At 42.3% G+C, this 20,527-nt stretch overlaps 1 protein-coding gene across 4 annotated transcripts in view; it reads right to left on the bottom strand.

The window, feature by feature from the left end:
- Positions 1-15,475: 15,475 nt before the first annotated feature.
- LOC142141215 (retinol dehydrogenase 16-like) overlaps positions 15,476-20,527 on the bottom strand; it is a 38,313-nt gene continuing 33,261 nt past the window's right edge. For all 4 annotated transcript variants that reach the window (XM_075199442.1, XM_075199440.1, XM_075199439.1 and 1 more), the window contains exon 5: positions 15,476-15,762. In XM_075199442.1, coding sequence (XP_075055543.1) covers positions 15,545-15,762 — 218 coding nt within the window. In that variant the 3' untranslated portion in view covers positions 15,476-15,544. The remainder of the gene's footprint in view (positions 15,763-20,527) is intronic.

The raw sequence follows: 20,527 nt of genomic DNA, 5'->3' as shown, positions 1-20,527 counted from the left end.
GCGCCTTCCAACCAATGTCGCCATTCCTCAAAGGCCCATTTAATTGCCAGCAATTCTCGGTTTCACACGTCATAGTTGGTTTCCGGTGAGGAAAACTGACGGGAAAAAAAGGCACATGGATGTAAGCGGTGGGTCTGGGGATCTTTTTGTGACAAGATGGCCCCAGCACTGACGTCAGAGGAATCTACCTCAAGAATAAACGGTACCTTAGGATCCGGGTGTCTGAGGACCTGAGCAGACACAAAAGCTTTCTTCAGGGTTTCGAATGCAGTTATTGCCTGTTGTGACCAAACAGCTGGATCACCTCCTTTGCGGGTCAAGGTGACGATAGGAGCCACGATATCAGCAAAACCGCCAATAAATCTCCTGTAATAATTGGCGAATCCCAGGAATCTCTGGACCGCCTTGAGGTTATTCGGTTGTACCCAATCCAGGATTGCTTGGACCTTGGTTGGGTCCATGGAGAAACCTTCTGAGGAGATTATATAGCCCAGGAAGGATACCTTCTGGACCTCAAACTCGCATTTCTCGAGATTAGCGTAGAGGTGATGTTCCCGCAATTTCTGTAGGACTTGTCTGACATGACCCTGGTGCACAGACAACGATTTTGAATATATGAGGATGTCATCTAAGTAGACAACAACAAAGTGTCCCAGGAACTCACGTAACACCTCATTAATCAAATCCTGGAATACGGCAGGAGCATTACTAAGGCCAAACGGCATGACCAGATATTCGTAGTGGCCCGAGAGTGTGTTGAATGCCGTCTTACACTCATCACCTGCTCTAATACGTATGAGATTATAGGCACCACGAAGATTAATTTTTGTGAAGATAGTTGCCCCTCTTAATTGATCAAAAAGTACGGAGATGAGAGGAAGGGGATAGGTGTTCTTAACCGTAATAAGGTTCAGCCCTTGATAATCGATACAGGGTCTGAGTCCACCGTCCTTCTTGGATACAAAGAAGCACCCTGCTTCTACTGGGGACTTGGATGGCCTGATGAAGTTTTCATCAATATACTCTTGCATGGATTTGGCCTCTGGACTGGAGAGAGAGTACAGGCATCCCTTGGGTAATTTAGAGCCCGGTATGAGCTCAATAGCACAGTCGAAATCCCGGTGTGGTGGTAGAGTGTCAGCAGCCTTTTTGGAGAAAACATCCCAGTAGTCATGATACTGTGAAGGGAGCTGCTCCGGAATAGACTGAATCACACGCAGAGGTAGTGTCAAGCAAGACTGTGTACAATCCATGACACGGTTATGGCGGGATAGCCAGGGGTGGCCCAGAATTAAAGGAACCGACGGACATTCGATAAGATGGAAGACTATGGATTCCGAATGGAGAGCGCCAATGTTCAACTGTAGTGGTGGGGTCTCCCAAGTAATCTTGCCGCCTGGCAACGGACTACCGTCTAAGCCACATGCCGTAATGGCAGATTGGAGTTTAATCTGCTGAATCCCAGCAGATACTTTCCATTATAATTTCTTTGGGAGTGAATTTTATATTAAAGACTTGTCTAATTTTCCAACCTTTCCTAAGGTGCAGCTTCACAAAAATAAGTGCGTTTTCCATTTCAGTTGTTAAACCTTTTTATTTTAAGAAAATATCTTTCAATTTAATATTGTATGCCATATTATTAATGTTCTTTTTTGTATACATTAAGCATTGTGACAATTGTGGCCATTTAACATACTGTCTTTATGCTTTTAATGAATTCACTTGCTAGTTAAGCTTGGCTATTTATTAAACGCTACATAACTGAAATACGAGGGATTGTTTGGTTAACAATATTAAATTATTTTGGTGGTTTGGTATTTAGTATTTTGAGTAAAGTGTTAATGGAAGACTTCCTGTAAGAGTGTCAGCTCTTGAAACAAATCTCAGTGATGACAGTTTTGGACAAAGAGTGTGAGTACGAGATAGTATTTTGGGGATATTAATAATTGTTAGGCAGACCAGATGGATTAACCCTCCCCAGCACACATTATTCAGGTGAGTGTCGTATGTGACAAATTGTTGGCAGGATCATCATCATCATTTATTCATATAGTGCCAGCAAATTCTGTAGTACTTTACAATCAGGATGTGGGATATACTCAAGACAGAACTCAATGCTTAAAATATTTTGAAGACATATGGTGCAAACAGCACCCCCCTTCTTATTTATGTTTCTCTATTATTATTATTATCATTATTATTATTTTTACCATTTATTTATATAGTGCCACTAATTCCGCAGCACTGTACAGAGAACTCACTCTCATCATTGTGGCTTACAGTCCAAATTCCCTAACAGACAGACAGACAGACTAGGGCCAATTTGTTAGCAGCCAATTAACCTACCAGTATGTTTTTGGAGTGTGGGAGGAAACCGGAGCATCCGGAGGAAACTCCAACTTACAAACTCCTCACAGATAAGGCCATGGTCAGGAATTGAACTCATGATCACAGTGCTGTAAGGCAGAAGTGCTAACCACTTAACCACCGTGCTGTCTATCTATTAATTTGTGACACAAGGTGTCCAAAGATGTCAGCTTCACTTTATAAACAAACACCAAAGATTGTACTTGTTGCGCAATGTGAGAAGAGAGGAATTCCAAACATTACCAAAAACAAGAGATCAACTGATAGAAGCCCTCTTGCAGGACGTTTGCAGAGTAGTGTGAGATCCTCAACTGCTAGAACTGCTTCACGAGATGTTCACCTTTAGCAGCCCCCTTTCCAAGCAACTAGTTATGTTCCACAGTACTCGGTTGCACCCAGGACTCAAGCTTGGGTGGTATCAGTTGTTGATCTAGCACTTGCCCGGTGGAGTGGACAGAACACGTTAGGAGGTAGTGATCAATCAGGATGTTAATAGGAGGACAGGCAGGGGTTAATACAGAATAACAGACAGGCCTAGGTCAGTAGCAGGAGAAATCAGCAGTTCCTTTTAACAAGCCAGAGGTCAGGGCAAGTAGAGATATTACAGCAAATCGGTTTAACAAGCCAGAAGTAAGAATGCAGGAGAAGACAGAGAATCCTTAGAACAATCCGGGTCAGAACTTTTAGAGCAGAACAGGTCAGGATACAAGGCACATTAGGTCAAGCAGGAACTAACACCAGCATTGGACTGGTGACAGGAAGCAGTATATAAAGCCAGCAAATCACTTTCGAAGTTGCTGAAAGATTGACTGTATGTACTCCCCGTGTTTGCGTGAGTTTCCTCTGGATGCTCCAATTTCTTCCCACACTCCAAAACATACTGGTAGATTAGTGTGTTTTGTGTGTTAGGGAACTTAGGCTGTAAGCTCCAATGGGGCAGGGACTGATGTGAGCGAGTTCTCTTTACAGCGCTGCGGAATTGGTGGTGCTATATATAAATAGCTGATGATGACAATGACAATTTCAGCAGTGATTGTACAGCTAAACTGAAACCTGAAGACATGCTGGATATTATTTACAGAGCAACCAGCTGAATGAATGAGAGGCTGGATAAGTATATGGAGAACGCCAGCAAGAAATCGGATATGCGGCAGTGCTACTGCATAGCTACACATGAGAGCCCTAGGCCTTGTTAACTGACAGGGAAGGAATGCAGATAATGGTTCTGGTATGCAGATGAGATCCTATTTCTTGGCTACAATTCTAGTTCATAACAGATTGTAGCCAAGATGGAGGCTGCAGCCCTGCTTCAGCGACTAGATTGGAGTGAAGTTTGCGCAAATTACTGGATTGTTGAACGATTGGATTGTTCTGAGGAATCAACTATGGAAAATGCTATGTACATTTATTTACAAACTGCTTCCAAATATCTAGGGCCCATGGATATGACAATAAAATTGCAACTGTTATAACAGTCCCAGGCAGAACATCAAGTAGCAGCAGATTGAAAGAATGCAGAACATCGAGCACAGCAAGAGGCTGCAGAACGCTGAGCTGAATGACAGTCAGAACCAGAAGCAGCAGACCAAGAGGCTGACCTAAGGTACCAGTTAGAGCTGGCTAGACACTCCAGCCCACCAGAAGCCAGAGAGGTCAGTAGTATCAGACCATATCTAGAATATATCCCCGTTCTGAAAAACGATGGAGATCTGAAAACCAACTTTGAACTGGTGCGACAATTATCAACTGCTTTCCAACAGTAGACTGGTAGGTTAAAAATCAACACATTTCATGGTCTGAAATATTTGGTGATCCAGGAGCAGTTTCTTCACCACCACATAAAGGCTGTCCACGTGGGGACTAGATAGGGCATCAGCTATCATTTAATCCACCTGCAGCACATGTTTTGCATAAAAGTAAATATTTTCCTTCAAACACACCAACACCAAATGTCTCAATAGGTTAATACCCTGGGGCGATGAAGAGGATAAGCTATTAATGGCCATGACCACACTTATATTATTGCACTGAAACCTGGAACCTATGCCCTCATAATTCTACCCTGATCACTACTGGGAAATGTCCCAACAGAATCTTTTGCACCATTTTCCTTGGAAATAGGTTTTGCACATAACTGTATCAGCTGCATATGTAAACAAGCAGATTTCTTAATTATCCACTGACTGCCATGTTGACCTTCCATTGTAGTTTGTTTTTAACTTATTCATCTCTATTCCCAAGAACTTAATAGCCGAACTTGTGTATTCCATTTTAGTCAGTACTATCGAGATCCCAAATTGATTTGCCGGCTGCCCCTCATATCTCGGCAATATTGGCCAATAAAAAAGAAAAACATCCAAGTAATGGCTGACAAACGGAATCTCTGTTTTCTACCTTAGCATCTACTTTAGGAAGAAGCTAAAGGCCTTGATGAAGGGACGTGATATCAAAAACCCTACAGGGAGGCATTTGTCAACACAAATTTTCTCTTTCCAACCATAACCCAATAAAAACACTGGGTGCACTGGGAGCATCCTCAACGAGGGCAAGCCCTTGCTTGGGCCTCACCGCTCTGGGAACATAATAACATCCACGCCTTCAAAAAGATATTTGTTGATCCTCAGCTGCTGCCAAGATTCTTCCCCTTCACCGGGGGTTGGGAACAATGGCTCAATATGCTGTGCGGTTAAGAACTTTAACTTTAGAGTTTCAATGGAACAATGATATGCTGTTTGCAACATTTTTGCAAAGCACATACATGGGAGCTTCCTTCCACTCTTGATGATTTATTTTGCTCTGCAATAAAGTGGATAACAGATTTAGGGAGCATGATCAGGACAGAGAAACATGCCAACGTCCCACATTCAAGTTGGCAACCCGTTTCCAGACTTCCGTGGCACCTACAGAGGAACCCATGCAAATGGGATGCTCTCGTTTGACTCCTGTTTTTATTGGGTGGAACCTGGAACAGCTCAGATCTTGTCCTAAGCGCCTGGAAAACTCCAAAGCCTGACTGGTACAATTATGTCCACTTTCTCTTCAACTTTGGCTATAATGCCAGTTTTACCATTTCGGTTACCTTATTCCATGCTGCAGGATCTATATTTGCCTCTTGAATTCTGGCACAGCTGGAAACTTAATTTCTTCATCTGTCAGGCGCTGTCCCAACTCTTCTCCTAGGTGCCGGGGAACGGTCGCCTGTCCTACTTCCTGCTCACGTCCTTTTGCCTAGCAACGGGACGCTCTTCAGGATTCTGCCTCTCGCAGAGCGCGCATGCGCATTTCAGCCGCGTCCTGTTGCTAGGCAACAGGGGCACTTGTTCCTTGGCTCCGTCAGCGGTCAGCTGTGCTCTAACCGCCAAAATCACTCTCCTCTTATCAGAGCTTACTTCCTCCTATTTTAGGATCTCACTTTCACATGTACCTTGCCAGAGTATTGGTAAACCAATCTCCAGCGTTCCAGGATCCTATTCCCTCTCCCTGTGTTTTGCTTGGTGTCTGACCTCTGGCTTGTTTCGTGACCATCCCTTTGCTCTGTGTTTCGGTACTGCATTGCCTGCAAGGCTTCTGACTTTGGCTACCACTGACCACTCTCCTGTATCTTCCCTTTTGTACCTCGCCATTGCTGGCTTGTACCCAGTTTCTCTGCTATTCCTATGTATTCTCCATTGCACTGGTGATTAACTTGGAGAACCGTGACCTGCGCACCTCACGCAGCCAAGCCCATACCTCCTTGGGAGGGGTCCTTGGTGAATAATACCGGGGGGGTGTTAGACTCTGTGTCTCTCAGTCTAGTTGTGCCAATACCAGTCAGTGGCAACTTCTGCTATTACAAACGTGACAGTATACTCTGGCCATAAGTACACAGGTTGAACCATCGGCTCGGGATCTTCTCCTACATCTGGCCCAGCGAGTGGATCAGAAGAAAGCGTATCATGCTCAGCTCTTGGAATGCATTCAAGGTGTGGTCTCCTGCCTGGACACCTTGCAGGGTTCATTACCAGCTCGTCCAGCCGTCCCTACAGTATGGTAACCACCTCTGCGGCTACTGCTCCTACCAGTTCTGCCAGCACCAGGGGTTTACGTATACCCCCTACAGAAAAATATGATGAAGACCCGAAGTAGTGCCACGGGTTTCTCAACCAATGTGCCATACATTTCGAACTGGTACCAGAGAACTTTTCTTCGGACAGAACCTTGGCCTTTGTGGGAGCTGGTATGCCCTCTGCTCCAGAATTCTACGACCTTTAATGAAAGTTTTTGTAAGGTCTTCAACGAACCTGGGTGTGTGTCCTCTACTGCTTCAGACCTCTTAGGCCTACATCAAGGAACACTATTAGCTGGTCAGTATGCGGTGCAATTCTGGACTCTAGCACCCAAACCCCGTTGGAATGACAAAGCTCTTACTGCAACCCTCTGGCAAGGATTAAATGACTGCATAAAAGATGATCTAGTGTCACGTGATTTCCCTGGACATATGCCACTGAGAACGTACATAGGAACGTGATCGGGGTCTCTGCTCTTTGCCTCATCTGGCACCACATTCCCTGCCTCCTGTACTTCCCCTACTGAGGAACCCATGCAGATAGGCCAGTCATGCCTTTCTCCTTAAGAATGGGACAGATGTATGAAAAATCGTCTATGCCTTTATTGTGGGGAACCAGACCACCTTCTCTCTTCTTGTCCCAAGACACCGGGAAATGCCTCCTCCTAGGTGATGGCAGGGAGGTCAGCCTAGGATCCCAGTCCTTTTCACCCTGTTCTCAGAAAGAATCTGAGTTTCTTATGCCTGTCACCCCCCTTTCTCCTGATAGTCCTCAACCACTGTTTGCCTTTGTGGACTCGGGGTCCACAGGGAAATTCATATCCTCCAGTTTGGTTTCACGGCTTCATCTCCATACCACTCAATTGCCACAGCCCTTGGCACTGCGGTAGATAGAAACGAGTCTCCAATGGCTCTAACACCTGCATTACCATCCCTATTCAGCTGTTGGTAGGAATGGATACATTTCCTGGTTCTCCCTCAATCCATCAACCCAATTATTTTGGGTTTACCCTAGTTGAAAACGCACTCTCCATAATTTGATTGGCATCATGCGCAAGTGGTTTCCAGGGGTCCCCAATGCCGGTCACGTTGTTTGACGCCTCTCACTCCCGACAATTTGGTTATTTCCTGTCGAGTAAGCTCTCCTCAGGTAATCCTTCCCAAAGCCTACATGGACTTTCTGGACCTCTTCAGCTGCAGAACGGTTACCTCCTCATCGTCCCTGGGATTGCCCCATCGATCTGATACCAGGCAAAAGTATACCTGGGGTAAAGTCTTTTCGTTGTCGTTACAAGAGACTCAAGCATTCTCGGAATACATCTCCAAGAATCTCAAAAGAGGTTTATCTGAAAATCATCCTCCCCTGCTGAACCTAAGAGGTGCTTATAATTTGATCAGGATCCGACAAGGAGATGAATGGAAGACTTCCTTTAACGCCAGGGAAGTTCACTACGAGTACCTTGTGATGCCATTCAGGCTCTGTAATGCCCATGCGGTCTTCCAAGAATTTGTTAACAAAATTTTTTCAGGATCTGTTAAACGTATCCGTTGTCTATCTAGACACTATCTTAGTCTTCTCTCAAGACCTGCGTTCTCACCAAGCACAGGTTAGGGAGGTGCTTCTCCGTCTGAGAAAGAACCATCTTTATTTCAAGCTGGAAAAATGTCTTTTCGAATTACCTCAGTTACCCTTCTTTAAATTCTTGGTGTCCGGCAATGTTCTCCAAATGGACCTAAGCAAAGTAAAGGCCATTCTTGACTGGCCTCAACCAGCGGGGTTAAAGGCAACTCAGCGCTTTATTGAATTTATGAACTACTATCAGCAAATTATCAAGAACTTTTCCACCCTTATCTTTCCTATCACGTTCCTCACTCCTAAAGGTGGTCAAGTCAAACCATGGCCTAATGAAGTAGTTCTCGCATTTAAATAACTCAAGGAAGCCTTCTCTTCAGCTCTGATGCTGAATCAACCTGATCAATCTAAGGCCTTCTTCTTGGAGGTAGACGTCTCATCAGTGGGGATAGGAGCTGTTCTCTCCCAGAAAAGTTCTTCCGGTATCTTAATATTCTGTGGGTTTCTCTCTTAAAAAATTTTCCTCTAACGAATCCAATTACGGTATTGGGGGCAAGGAACTCCTTGCTATAAAGATCGCTCTTGAGGAATGGCTTTAATTCAATCCATGACCAAGTCTCCTCCTGTGAGTCATTCATTTGTTGATTTCCACCTTCGCAATAAGCTCTTGATGTGGGCAGTTCTAAGTTTGCCGGTCATGCAGGCAATAAGAAAACTTCCTCTCTCGGCATTACTGGTGGCCCTCTTTGCCCACGGATGTTCGTAAATTCATCCAAACCTGTGAAGTATGTGCCTGACATAAGAATCTCAGACGGCCTCCTCCTCGTCTCCTTCTTACGCTCCCCATACCTGAATCTTCATGGTCCATTATCAGCATATCACTGCTCTCCCATGCAGCCACGAATATAATACTATTTGGGTGGTGGTGGATTGATTTTCCAAATATGCTCACTTTGTCCACCTCAGGGGTTTACTTTCTGCCCCTTACCTGGCACACCTATTCATTAAACACATCTTTCGCATCCATGGCTGTCCTTGCGAGATCATTTCAGATCGCAGGGTGCAATTTATTTTTAAGTTCTGGAGATCCTTCTGAAGACATCTTGGGATCAATGTAAAATTTTCTTAGGGGTAGCACCACCAGACCAAAGGGCAAACTGAGCAGGTCAACCAGGATCTCGAGACACATGTTCGTTGCTACTGTTCCGATCAACAAACTTCCTGGAGCAATTTTCTCCCGTGGGTGGAATTTTCACATAATAATCACTTACATGAATCTTCCGGATTTACTCAATTCTTTACTATTTTTGGAAGACACCCAGTCCTACCTACCCTCTCGGAGCTACCAGAATCATCGGTACCTGCAGTTCAGAACATGGTCCACAATTTCTTTCAAGTTTGGTCCCAGGTACAAACTAACTTTCAGCAGACCTCAGATTGCTACAAATACTTTGCAGACCGTCATCGGAGAAATTTCCCTGTACCCCGTGTGGGTGATAAAGTATGGCTCACTACCCGCAAACTCAAGCTCAGTGAAATTTGCACCGGGTATATTGGTCCATTTTCTGTTTCTCATGTGATTAATCTGGTAACATTTAAACTACGGTTACCACCCTCTCTCCGGGTACACAATTTATTTTATGTTTCATTGCTGAAACCTCTCTTACAAAAAAAATCCTCCTCCTATTCATACCATCTATGGTGAAGAATGTGAATTCTTAGAAAATGGACCCTCAAGGGCAAGGTCCAATTCTTGGTCCATTGGAAAGGTTAAAGACTTGAAGAAAGATCTTGGGTTAACAAAGCAGCCCTCCCCATGCCCCCCATCTTGTGGCTGAATTTCATAAAAAACCTTATAGCTGCTTCCGAGAGAGGGGAGGGGGATATTGTCAGGTGCCATCCCCACACTTATCCTAGGTGACGGGGAATGGTCGCCTGTCCTACTTCCTGCTCACATTCTGTTGCCTAGCAACGGGACGCTCTTCAGGATTCTTCCACCTGCAGCGCACACCTGCGCAATTCAGCCAAAGGACGCTGGTTCCCTGGCTCCGTCAGCCACCAGCTGCGCTCTGACCGCCGAAATCACTCTCCTCCTATTAGGGCTTACTACCTCCTATTTTAGGACCTCACTTTCAAATGTACCTTGCCAGAGTATTGGTTTACATTCTCCAGCGTTCCAGTGTCCTGTTCCCTCTTCCCCTGTTTTGCTCTTTGGATCCTGACCTCTGGCTTGTTTCGTGACCATCCCTTTGCTCTGTGATTCGGTACTGCATTGTCAGCAAGGCTCCTGACTTTGGCTACCCCTGACAACTCTCCTGTATCTTTCCTTTTTGTACCTCACCATTTCTGGCTTGTACCCGGTTGTTCTGCTATTCCTGTGTATACTCCATTGCACTGGTGACTAACTGGGAGAAACACGACCTGCGCACCTCATGCAGCCAAGTCCATACCTCCTTTCTGGGGTCCCTGGTAAATACCCAGGGGTGTGTTGGACTCTCATTCTAATTGTGCCAATACCAGTCAGTGGCAACTTCTGCTATTACAAACATGACATCATCCTTAGTCCAAAAGCTTTCTAATGCTCTGTAAACACCCATTTCTCTGACTACAATAGATGGCAGTAAGATCATGTAGGGCACTATATGCCTGTGTACAGCTCTTCTAATCCTAGAAGTGGGAGCCCTTTATAGGGAGAGTATCTTATTCTATGTCATCCCTGTTACCATCAGACCTATAATTCTGGGTCTTTCTTGGCAATGGTTACGTTCTCCTGTCCTTGATTGGCACTCTGTGCAATTACTAGCTTGGGGACCTCATTGCCACTCTCAGTGCTTTGTTTGATTACTTTCTTATTTACATGTGCCCAATACCACTATGAAGCCCCTTATGCCTCCACAGTATGCTGCCTTTTCTGATGTTTTTAGTAAACACAAGGTAGATGTGTTATCTCCACCTAGGGAGTGGGACTGTGCCATTAATCTTGTCCTTGGACAAACCCCTTTTCATGGGCGTGTGTATCCCTTGTTACTACCCCAGACAAAGTACGTGTCTAAAAATTTTCAAGAATATTTGGAGCTAGTTTTCATTCTCAAATCCAACTCTATAGGAATGCTGAGTTTTTCATTGTAAAAAAAGATGGGGGTCTCCAGCCCATCATTGGATCGCTATCCCCCTACCCTCATTTCCAAATTGTTAGAGCATATCAAAGTAAGTTTCATTAAATTAGACTTGAGAAGTGCTTATAACATGGATTAGGTACAGAGAGGACTGGAAGAACGCTATCAACACTAGGGATGGCCACTATTAGTATCTTGTTGGTTGTGTAATGCACCGGCAGTATTCCAAAATTTTGTTAATGAAATATTCCGGGATGTCTTATACCAATTTGTTGTAGTACGCCTGGATGAAATCTTAACATTTCTTCTTTGAACAATGCAACCCTGGGTTATTTTTTTAACTGTCAGGTCTTAGAGAAGCTAGATGCTATCTTAAATTGACCATAAGCCACAACCCTTAAGGCAATTCAACATTTTCTTGAATTCTCGAACTATTGCTGCAATTCACCAATGGACAATTCTTGTAAGCAGCTCCAATCACTGCTTTGACAAGGAAGACTACAAATACCAAGGCTTGGTCATCTGAGGCCATTGAAGCTTTTCTTCTAATTAAAAGGGCATTTATTTATACACCCATCATCAAGCTACAGTACATCACCCTATATCCTTCCCAGAGGTAAACGCATTCACAAGTGGAGTAGGGGCCACTCTGTCACAAAGGACTTCTTCTGGATTGGGGTTTCTTTTCCAGAAACTACAACATGCAAAATAGAATTAAACCATTGGAGGGAATTATTAGCTATTAAACTGGCACTTGAAGAGTGGAGACATAAATTGGATTAAACTTCTTTCCCAGTGACTGTTACTACAGACCACAAAAACCTTCGGTACCTCCAGGCTGCACAGTGTTTAAACCCTTCCCAAACGAGGTGGTCTCTGTTTGTCTCTCACTTTAATCTCAATCTTATATTACACCCAGCCTCTAAGATTAGCAGGGTATCATTCCTTTGATGCTTCCGACCAGGAAGCCATATCCGAGGATCATCCATTTATAGATCCCATCTGTATAATTGCAGTTACTACAGTGACTCCTGCAAACATTTCACAATATAAACCTTTGGGTCTTTTTAATTCAGTTTCAAGATACAATGGTGTGCTCACACATCTCGGTTTGCAAGATAAACAGGAGTCAGGAAAACTGTAGATCTTATTTGTAGAGTTTACTGGTGGCCTACACTTCATCAACATCTAAGAGAGTATATTCCAATTGTACACTACAAGGTTCCTTGCCAGAGACCAGTTGGTTCCCTCCTTAATCTCTCAATTCCAGAAAAGCTTGGTCCCACTTAGATCTGTGATAAAATCCATAGACATCTTCTAGCAGAGGTGGTAATACCATCTTAGTAGTGTATGACAGTTTCCAAGGTAATGCATTTTGTCCCTTTAAAAGGGCTCCCTCTGCCTTCACACTTGCAAACCTCTATGTAAAGGAAATCTTTAGATTACATGGCTGCCCACAGCAAATTGTCTCAGATAATGGGGCAATTTGTGTCCAAAGTTTGGAGATGCCTTTATTGAAATTTTACTATTAAACTGAACTTTTCCACAGCTTACCACCCACAGTCCAACGGACAAATGGAGAGTGTGAATCAAGATTTGGAGACTGTTCTAAGAATGCACAGTGCATCTCGGCCAACCAGGGTAACTGGGTTGACCTTCTGCCCTAGGCAGATTGCCCACAATACCCATCTTCATGAGTCTGTAATGCCGCACTGTAGCTGCCGCTCTCCTCTGCTCTATTGGAGCCAGCGTGAGGTTCTCTAAAAATTTTAAAGGGGCATTGTCAACATTCAGCCAGCCAAAATTCAAATGCAGAGTATTAAGCCATTACCTTTTGATGAATCTAGTGTAATTGACCTTGGCCTATTACCCAACTACTCTTCTGCTTTCTGACTTCAGGTTGATCCTGCTCCGATTAGTTCTGACTGGGCTTGTCCTGAGATTTCAGACTTGGCATCTCCACAGTCTGCTAGTGTACCAGTCCTGTCTTATTGACCTTTTTCGCATACCTGCACCAGTTACACCTGGAGGCAAGGCAGAGGTCCGCAACCTGTGAATAAATATGCATCAAGGTCCATACCTCCTTGCAAGGGTTGCTGGTGAAAACTGGGGGTTCGTTAAACTCCACTAAATCCACTGAATTGTGACAGGCTCTATACCTGTCTTAACAAAGCCCCTTGACCCAACCCTTTCAGCTACATGATACGCGGCATACATATAGCATAGGACAAATGATATATAAACAAGAACTTCCCCGGCTCTTTGAAAACCATACCCAGCAGAAAGATCCATCTGCTTTCCAATGATGGATGCTCAAAGGGACCCCCATCCTACCTAGTTTTACTTCTTTTAGTAAGTTTTCCCTGACCACCACAGATTTTTCCCTTGCTGATTTTAAATTTCCATGTACCTTTAACATTTTAGGTTCCCTAAAACCCGCTTCAAAGCTTTTCTTAAGCAATAATGCCACCTCCCTGTATTAAGCTGGGAAGGGGGCGGGGGGAGGGGTATTTCATATTTTTTGAACTGGCAGGATTGATTCATTACTAAGTAAATGCAGTGGGCTTTGGCCTGACTTGGCCGGAACCTGGAGATTGGGATAGTTGTGAAGGTGCATTAGTGTGAATAGTGTTATCGAGGATAGGGTCACCTCTAAAAAAGAGATGGGTTTTCAAAGATCATCTAAAGATTTGAAGGCTGTAGGAAAGTCTGATTGAGATTGATAGGGAATTCCATAAGTGGGGAGCAGCATGGGAGAAGTCTTGTAGGCAGGAGTGAGAGGTAGTTACCAGAGACAAGATAAGGTGCAGGTCAGAGGTAGATCTAAGAGGGCGGGAGGGAGAGTATTTTGTATTATTGTTGTTGAGGGCTTTGTAGGTAAGGGTGAGTAATTTGAATTTGATTCTGGAGCACACAGGGAGCCAGTATAGGAATTTACAAAGTGGTGCAGCAGATGTGGAGTGGTGAGAGAGGAAGATCAGTCTTGCAGCAGCATTTAGGATGGATTGAAGTGTTAATATATGGGTGTCAGGAATGCCAGATAGCAGGAGCTTGTAATAGTCATAACGTGAGATGATGAGAGAATGGATAAGAGTTTTTGTAGGATGTTGAGTAAGAAAAGGCAGTATTCTGGCAATGTTTTTAAGGTGGATTTGACAGGACTGGGAGAGAGTCTGGATGTGATGAAAAAAGCAGAGGGCGGAGTCAAGTGTGACACCAAGGCAGCAGGCTTGGGAGACTGAGGAAATTGTGGTGTTTTTGACAGTGAGGGAGATTTGAGGGCATGTGGTGATTCTGGCAGAAGGAAAGATAATAACCTCTGTTTTCAACATGCTGTGCTTTCGGTACCGTTGGGACATCCATGAGGAGATAGCAGAAAGACAGTTAGTTACACAAGATAGTACTGAAAGAGTGGGGTCAGGGGAAGAGATATAGATTTGGGTGTCATCAGCGTAGAGGTGGTATTGGAGGCCGAATGAGCGAATTACTGCCCCAAGAGGTGTACAATGAAAAAAGTAAAGGGCCAAGAACAGAGCCTTGTGGGACCCCCAACAGATAGTGGAAGTGGAGGGGGGGGGGATGTGCCATAGGCAGAAACACTAAGCGGTTTGATAGGTAGGAAGTGAACCAGGAAAGAACTGTGTCACGAAGGCCAATGAAGTGAAGGGTGTGTAGAAAAAGAGGGTGATCAACAGTATCAAAAGCAGCAGAGAGGTCCAGGAGAATGAGTATGGAAAAATTACCATTAGATTTTGCAGTAAGTAAATCATTGGTCACTTTTGTAAAAGCAGTTTCAGTGGAATGTTGGGGGCGGAAGCCTGATTGATGAGAGTCGAGAATGGAATGAGAGAAGAGAAATTGAGACAGGCATTTGTACACTAATCGCTCAAATAGTTTGGAGGCAAAGGGGATAGATACTTGTCACCTTGCCAGCTACCATCTTGCAAATCCTAAGATCCTATATATGTACCTAGTTCCACCCTCAAACATTTCTAATGAATCCTCACCGTTAATCTTATTACCTGGTTACCACTGTTAAACCTGCTCATTCCTAACCCAGTTAAGTTTCATAAATCTTTGCTTGTTCCAGGGTATTCAATATAGAAATCATTATAAATGTCTCATACACGAATGTAATACTGATCAATAACAAAACATTTCATGTAGCTCAGTTTTCTGGGGTTATGTACTCACTCTGCAGCTACATCTTGCACAATAAACATAGAAACTGCTGAGATTTTTTTGACCATCTGGAGGAGCTATGGCAAAAGAAGACAACAACAATAGGGGCTGGAGCATATCTTTTTGTACATATATCATCTATAGGTAATACTGAGAGCAAAAATCACTGGACACCAGTAGAATGTATAGAAACACCAGTTTATTATGTAATATTGTCTTATTTATAAAACAGAAAGTAGGGAATATTGAGAGTATAGGTACTTAGGCACTTTGTGCTGGCTTAGGATACAATGCGTCAATAATAAAATCGACAATTGCAGTAGGGAAGTAAGAAAGAGGAAGGTAGAGGAGTCTGGCATCCCAGCCAGCAGAATAACGTGTCTTGGGGTGCACAGCCGTCAGCGCATGTTCCATGGAGTCTGTCACCAGAGACAACTTCGAGTTGGCCCTTGACATACTAAGATCAACAATACTGCAATCTATGAATATAAATAGTAAACTATTATTTATTACAAATAATATTAAAAAAAAGAATAATCATTGCTTTGTATTTTGTTTTTATGTATTCTCTCTCTTAAAGCTGCACTACCACCTAATGTAGAATGTTACTAATGTGCTCCTCCTCCTAGTAGGAGCCCTGGGGACATTGCTGAGAATTAGCAAATTAATGTTGTTTGCCATTTTAAATGACAATAGGGGGTTGTAAATATCAGGTCAAATCACGAGCCAAAATCTCTTAATTGTGATTTGTCCTCCTTCCCGAGATTTCGGCCAGGGCTGTGAGAGCCCTGGGAAACACGGCTGTGTCGAAAGCTAGGGGGGGGGGGGGGTGTCTGTTTCAGCAGTTGGTAAAGTAGCTTTAAACATATACAGTTTCTTTATGAGGTGCACCTTGGAAATAAAACACTATCTCAAGGCTAATAATAATCTAAACAAAGATAATCTTATAAAGCTCAGTCACGAAGGTCAACATTTTAGTACCTGTCTGCGATACCTTTCATTCTCCTCACCTAGTTTGTGGTCTGTTGAGCAGTCCATAACTATGTTGTTCTTTTGTTTATCTTTATTTTTAATAAACACGTACACATTTTCTATATTGGTCAGTGATGTTAACAAATGCTAACACTTCTTATCCAAAATTATAAATATCTGAAACATAATTATTTTTAATACACCACATTTTCTTATTGATTTCACTTTATTTTGCAGCTTTTAAAACACATATACAGATTAAAAAGAATTTATATAATTACATTTATATTGAAATTTCAACATATCCGTAACATTTTTTTATTTTTATTATGGTTATGGTCTATGTGAACCTCATTAACAACCTGATGTCTTTTGTTCCTCTATGTTGCTAAAATGGAGGTTGAGGGGCAGCACATCTCAGGATTATATGTAAATATTATGTAATATGATAGATTTTCTGGTACAACTTGTAGTTTTTGAGAGAGTGGGTTTGTTCCATTGTGCTGCAATATGGATTTGAGTAACTAAAAAATAAATCATATCTGGAAGTGAGCCGCGTTACAGATGGTTTATCTTCTAACAGCATAGTGGATGATTTCCTTGGGAAGGTCTGGTACATAATTGATTACTCATTTTTAATTAATTAATAACTCTATTGTTTCCTAACTTTTTCAAAGATTAAAATCTGTACTACTACAACCATAGCAGACAATCAACAATTACATTTTATGTACCTAACACGGGGTAGACCCGCGGCTCCCTGGGGTACTGCAGTGATCTAAGAGGGGTGCTGCAGCCAAGACCAGCAGTGAGTGAAGAAACCAAGGCTCGGGGGGGGGGGCAACAAGGGCTCCCCTCTGCCTGCCATCTCCCGTCTTGTCTATGGCCGGTCCATACAAAAAAAAAAAAAAAATACTTAACAGTACGGTGCCTGGCAACTTCCTCCATTTACACTGACTGTCGGGCATGACATCATCACGCCAGACAATTTCAGTGAGAAGCGGCACAGAGAGGAGCTAATAGAAAAGATGACAGAAGAGAAAAATAAGTAAGAAATGGAATGGAGGATGAATGGGGCAGTGTAATATAAGGGAAACTGATGAAAGGGCGCAGCGTGATGGTGAAGGAGTGCGCAGAGTGATGATTTTTATATATATATATTGTTGATTTATTTTGTTTGATCTTATTCCTGTTAATGAGTACTGTAAATTGTTCTTTGACAGAAATATAATTAAAAAAAAATAATAGAAAAATATTCTTTTTCCTTGTATTTATGTGTATTATTTTTGCAAACATCTTAAGTATTTCTGTCTTGACCTAAATACTTTTTACACTATTTGACCCAACTACTTATAAATCGGGACTGCTCGATAAATATTTTGGATTAGGGATGCCTTGAAAAAATTATTGAGACCTAAGGGTGCCTTGAAGTGAGAACGTTTGGGAATCACTAAGTTTGACAATGAAAGAAAGTGACTAATTTATTGTTACGCTTTGAGTGCAGATTGTGTCGTTTAGGCAGGTAGGCATATAACATGAATGATTTCAGTAGACTGGAGACTTAAAAGAGGAGACACATTTGGTACAGAGATATCTCCACACTACAATATGTCTGTCAATGTTAATGTTCAATCGACCTATAACGAACTTGCTCACTACCTCTATGTTGGATGTTTCTTCAAATTAAACATAATTTCAGCACTCAGCCTCATCATTACCTTTCACACAGGTTAGAGATCTAGTTGAAACACACAAAAAAGCAGATCTCTCACATCCAAAGGCTCCTAATCGCTGCCACCACCTATTGTATTAGGGCAATACATAGTCTGCTACACAAATGTACACACTGACACACCCTAGGTTTCTTGTTAGCCAAAAGGGTTAACACATAACACCCTAGCATTCAAAGGGTTAGCATAGCCAAACAAGACTTCGCTTCTAAAAAGCTTATGGATTTGTTAGAGTACCAAGGGCAAACTTAATAATTTTTAGATTTATTATAAAAAGGTACAGGGCTTTTGGATATTATAATAACATACAATTAATGACATATGAAATAATTGCAATAACTAATTACAATAAGGAAAAATAAAAGGAATAAAATTACAGAACACTTACGCAGTATAATATTTATACCAGTGCAAGGCAGAAAGAAGTGGACAGCTCTTAATTAGATTGATTCCCCAAAAACCGACCATTTTTAATAACTTTGGGTTTTTAAGTCCACACTCTTCTCTCTTCTGTGCGGTCACTGACTTCTCACACCACCATACAAATTGACCAGAATAACACCTTCAAATTGCATTAGGTCCTGACTACAAAAACCTTAATTTATATAGCTATGGCAAGAGGGAAATTGAGTTATCAGATGGAAATATGGTAACAAGCTTATCTCATAACATCCTGTAGCTTGGCCAGACAATTAGCTTTATGTGTGAAAAACTTTTCCTTTTAACATGATTAGGCTTACCTACTGTAACAGATGGGCATAGGGAGGATGTTAATTAAATCAGATTAACTCCTGCCCTACCTGTCCTCAAATGAGGTCACAGTGTAGGAACCAATGTATCATTGGTGTTGACATAAAATGCATCAAACTGTACATGAGCAATCACCCCAGTGCACTGAAAAAGATGGAATTTCATTTTGTGGTACAAGTTTATTAAAATTGAGGACCCGATTTTTGTCCCATCTTTGAGCTGGTGGATATTGTGTCTCGTTGTGTACTTTTAGTGGGACAGATTTTATGTCTTCCATTTGTAGTGCGATGAAGGAGCAAATTTCTAGGTTTAATTGCCCAATGTAAAAAAAAAAAAAAAAAAGCTTAAAATGCACAGAAGTGCCCAACGTAACAAATGCCGTCCTGTTGTCCCTTCACTCTTAACATTATTTTAACCTATAAGTGAGGCTGAAACTCAAGATGGATCTACCTGAGGAACAAGAAGAAAGAACGGGATCCATTTGGAATTAGCCGATTTTTAAAGTGGTGAATGATGGAAAGGGGCGAGTCTGTATTTTAATTAAAAGATTTTCTTCTACAGTGTGTGTGTGTGTTTGTGTTTTTTTGTTCACAGTATTTTTCTATGTGGCATTACAGGTCCCAGAAGGCCCTGGATATCAGGGCATGCTGGCACTTGTAGTTCTACAAGTGCCAATATGCTCTGGCAGCCGTGTTTATGCTGGAACTTTTAGTTCTACAAAGCCAGAATGCCCAAGCAGTTTATGGCTGTCAGGTCTTTCTCATCAGCACAGGGCAGTTTCCTGGGGGATATTTATTTTTGGACATTTTATTATTTCCCCTAGGGAATTCAGCCCCTTGTTGAACAACCTGCAGCTTTGTCCCAGTATAATAGGGGACCCCACAAAGCACATTTTATAATGTGACCAGACTAGCCTGCCATAGTCGGATGCTGGTTTAGGCTTTTATGTGGAAACTCCACACTTCATCTCCCTGTATCAGTGCCAACTAGTCAAGGCTATGAGCATTGGTACTTAGTTAACTTTTTGGTTGAGGGCATGCTTTTCGAAAAATTTATTTATTTTACACAGAAAAGGTTCATGCTGTTGATTTTCATTAATTCCGTTCAATTACATGAACTCGCCCTTCCTGTACTTGATCTACTCTTGTCCGCTCCACCTCTCTAAGCATTAAGGAATCTACAAACAGACATATGCTTATGAATCGTTGGTGCATATGTGCAGTACAGAAATGCATACTGTACACAAAACACAATGACTATGTAAAATCACAAGGCCACCAGTGTACTTTATAACTGAGGTTTATTCCAGGGGGTAAATGTATTACAAAGCGATTTTCGCTAAACGCCGACGTTCGGCGAGTTTGACAGCTACATTTAAAACGTTAAGGTTTTTAAAGGCAAGTCATTTTAAATTTAGCTGTCGAAGTCGCAGAATAATGGCGATTAGCAAAAATCGCTCTTTAATATATTTACCCCCAGGTGTGCAAAGTGAACTATGCTTGATCCTTATGGTAATATCATAGTTTCATTATATAACCAAATTGTGTGTGTGTGTATTCAAGAAAGACTTCATAGTCGGCATCTTTGTGCTAATAGCTGTTGCAAAACTGTGACTGAAATGGCATCACACATGAAAACCTCTTGTTTTACACTGTACTGCAGTGTTTTAAAGGACCCTTTAATGATAAAAAAAATCTACATAAGTTCTTTAAAAATAGAACTCTTACTAAACAAGTAGGTTTTATAATAAACTGACAAATACTGATTAGTTGTTTTAATAAACTATAGTTCA

Source organism: Mixophyes fleayi, chromosome 2 (assembly GCF_038048845.1).
Source record: "Mixophyes fleayi isolate aMixFle1 chromosome 2, aMixFle1.hap1, whole genome shotgun sequence".
Taxonomy (NCBI): domain Eukaryota; kingdom Metazoa; phylum Chordata; class Amphibia; order Anura; family Limnodynastidae; genus Mixophyes; species Mixophyes fleayi.
This window is presented reverse-complemented; position numbering and strand designations above follow the sequence as displayed.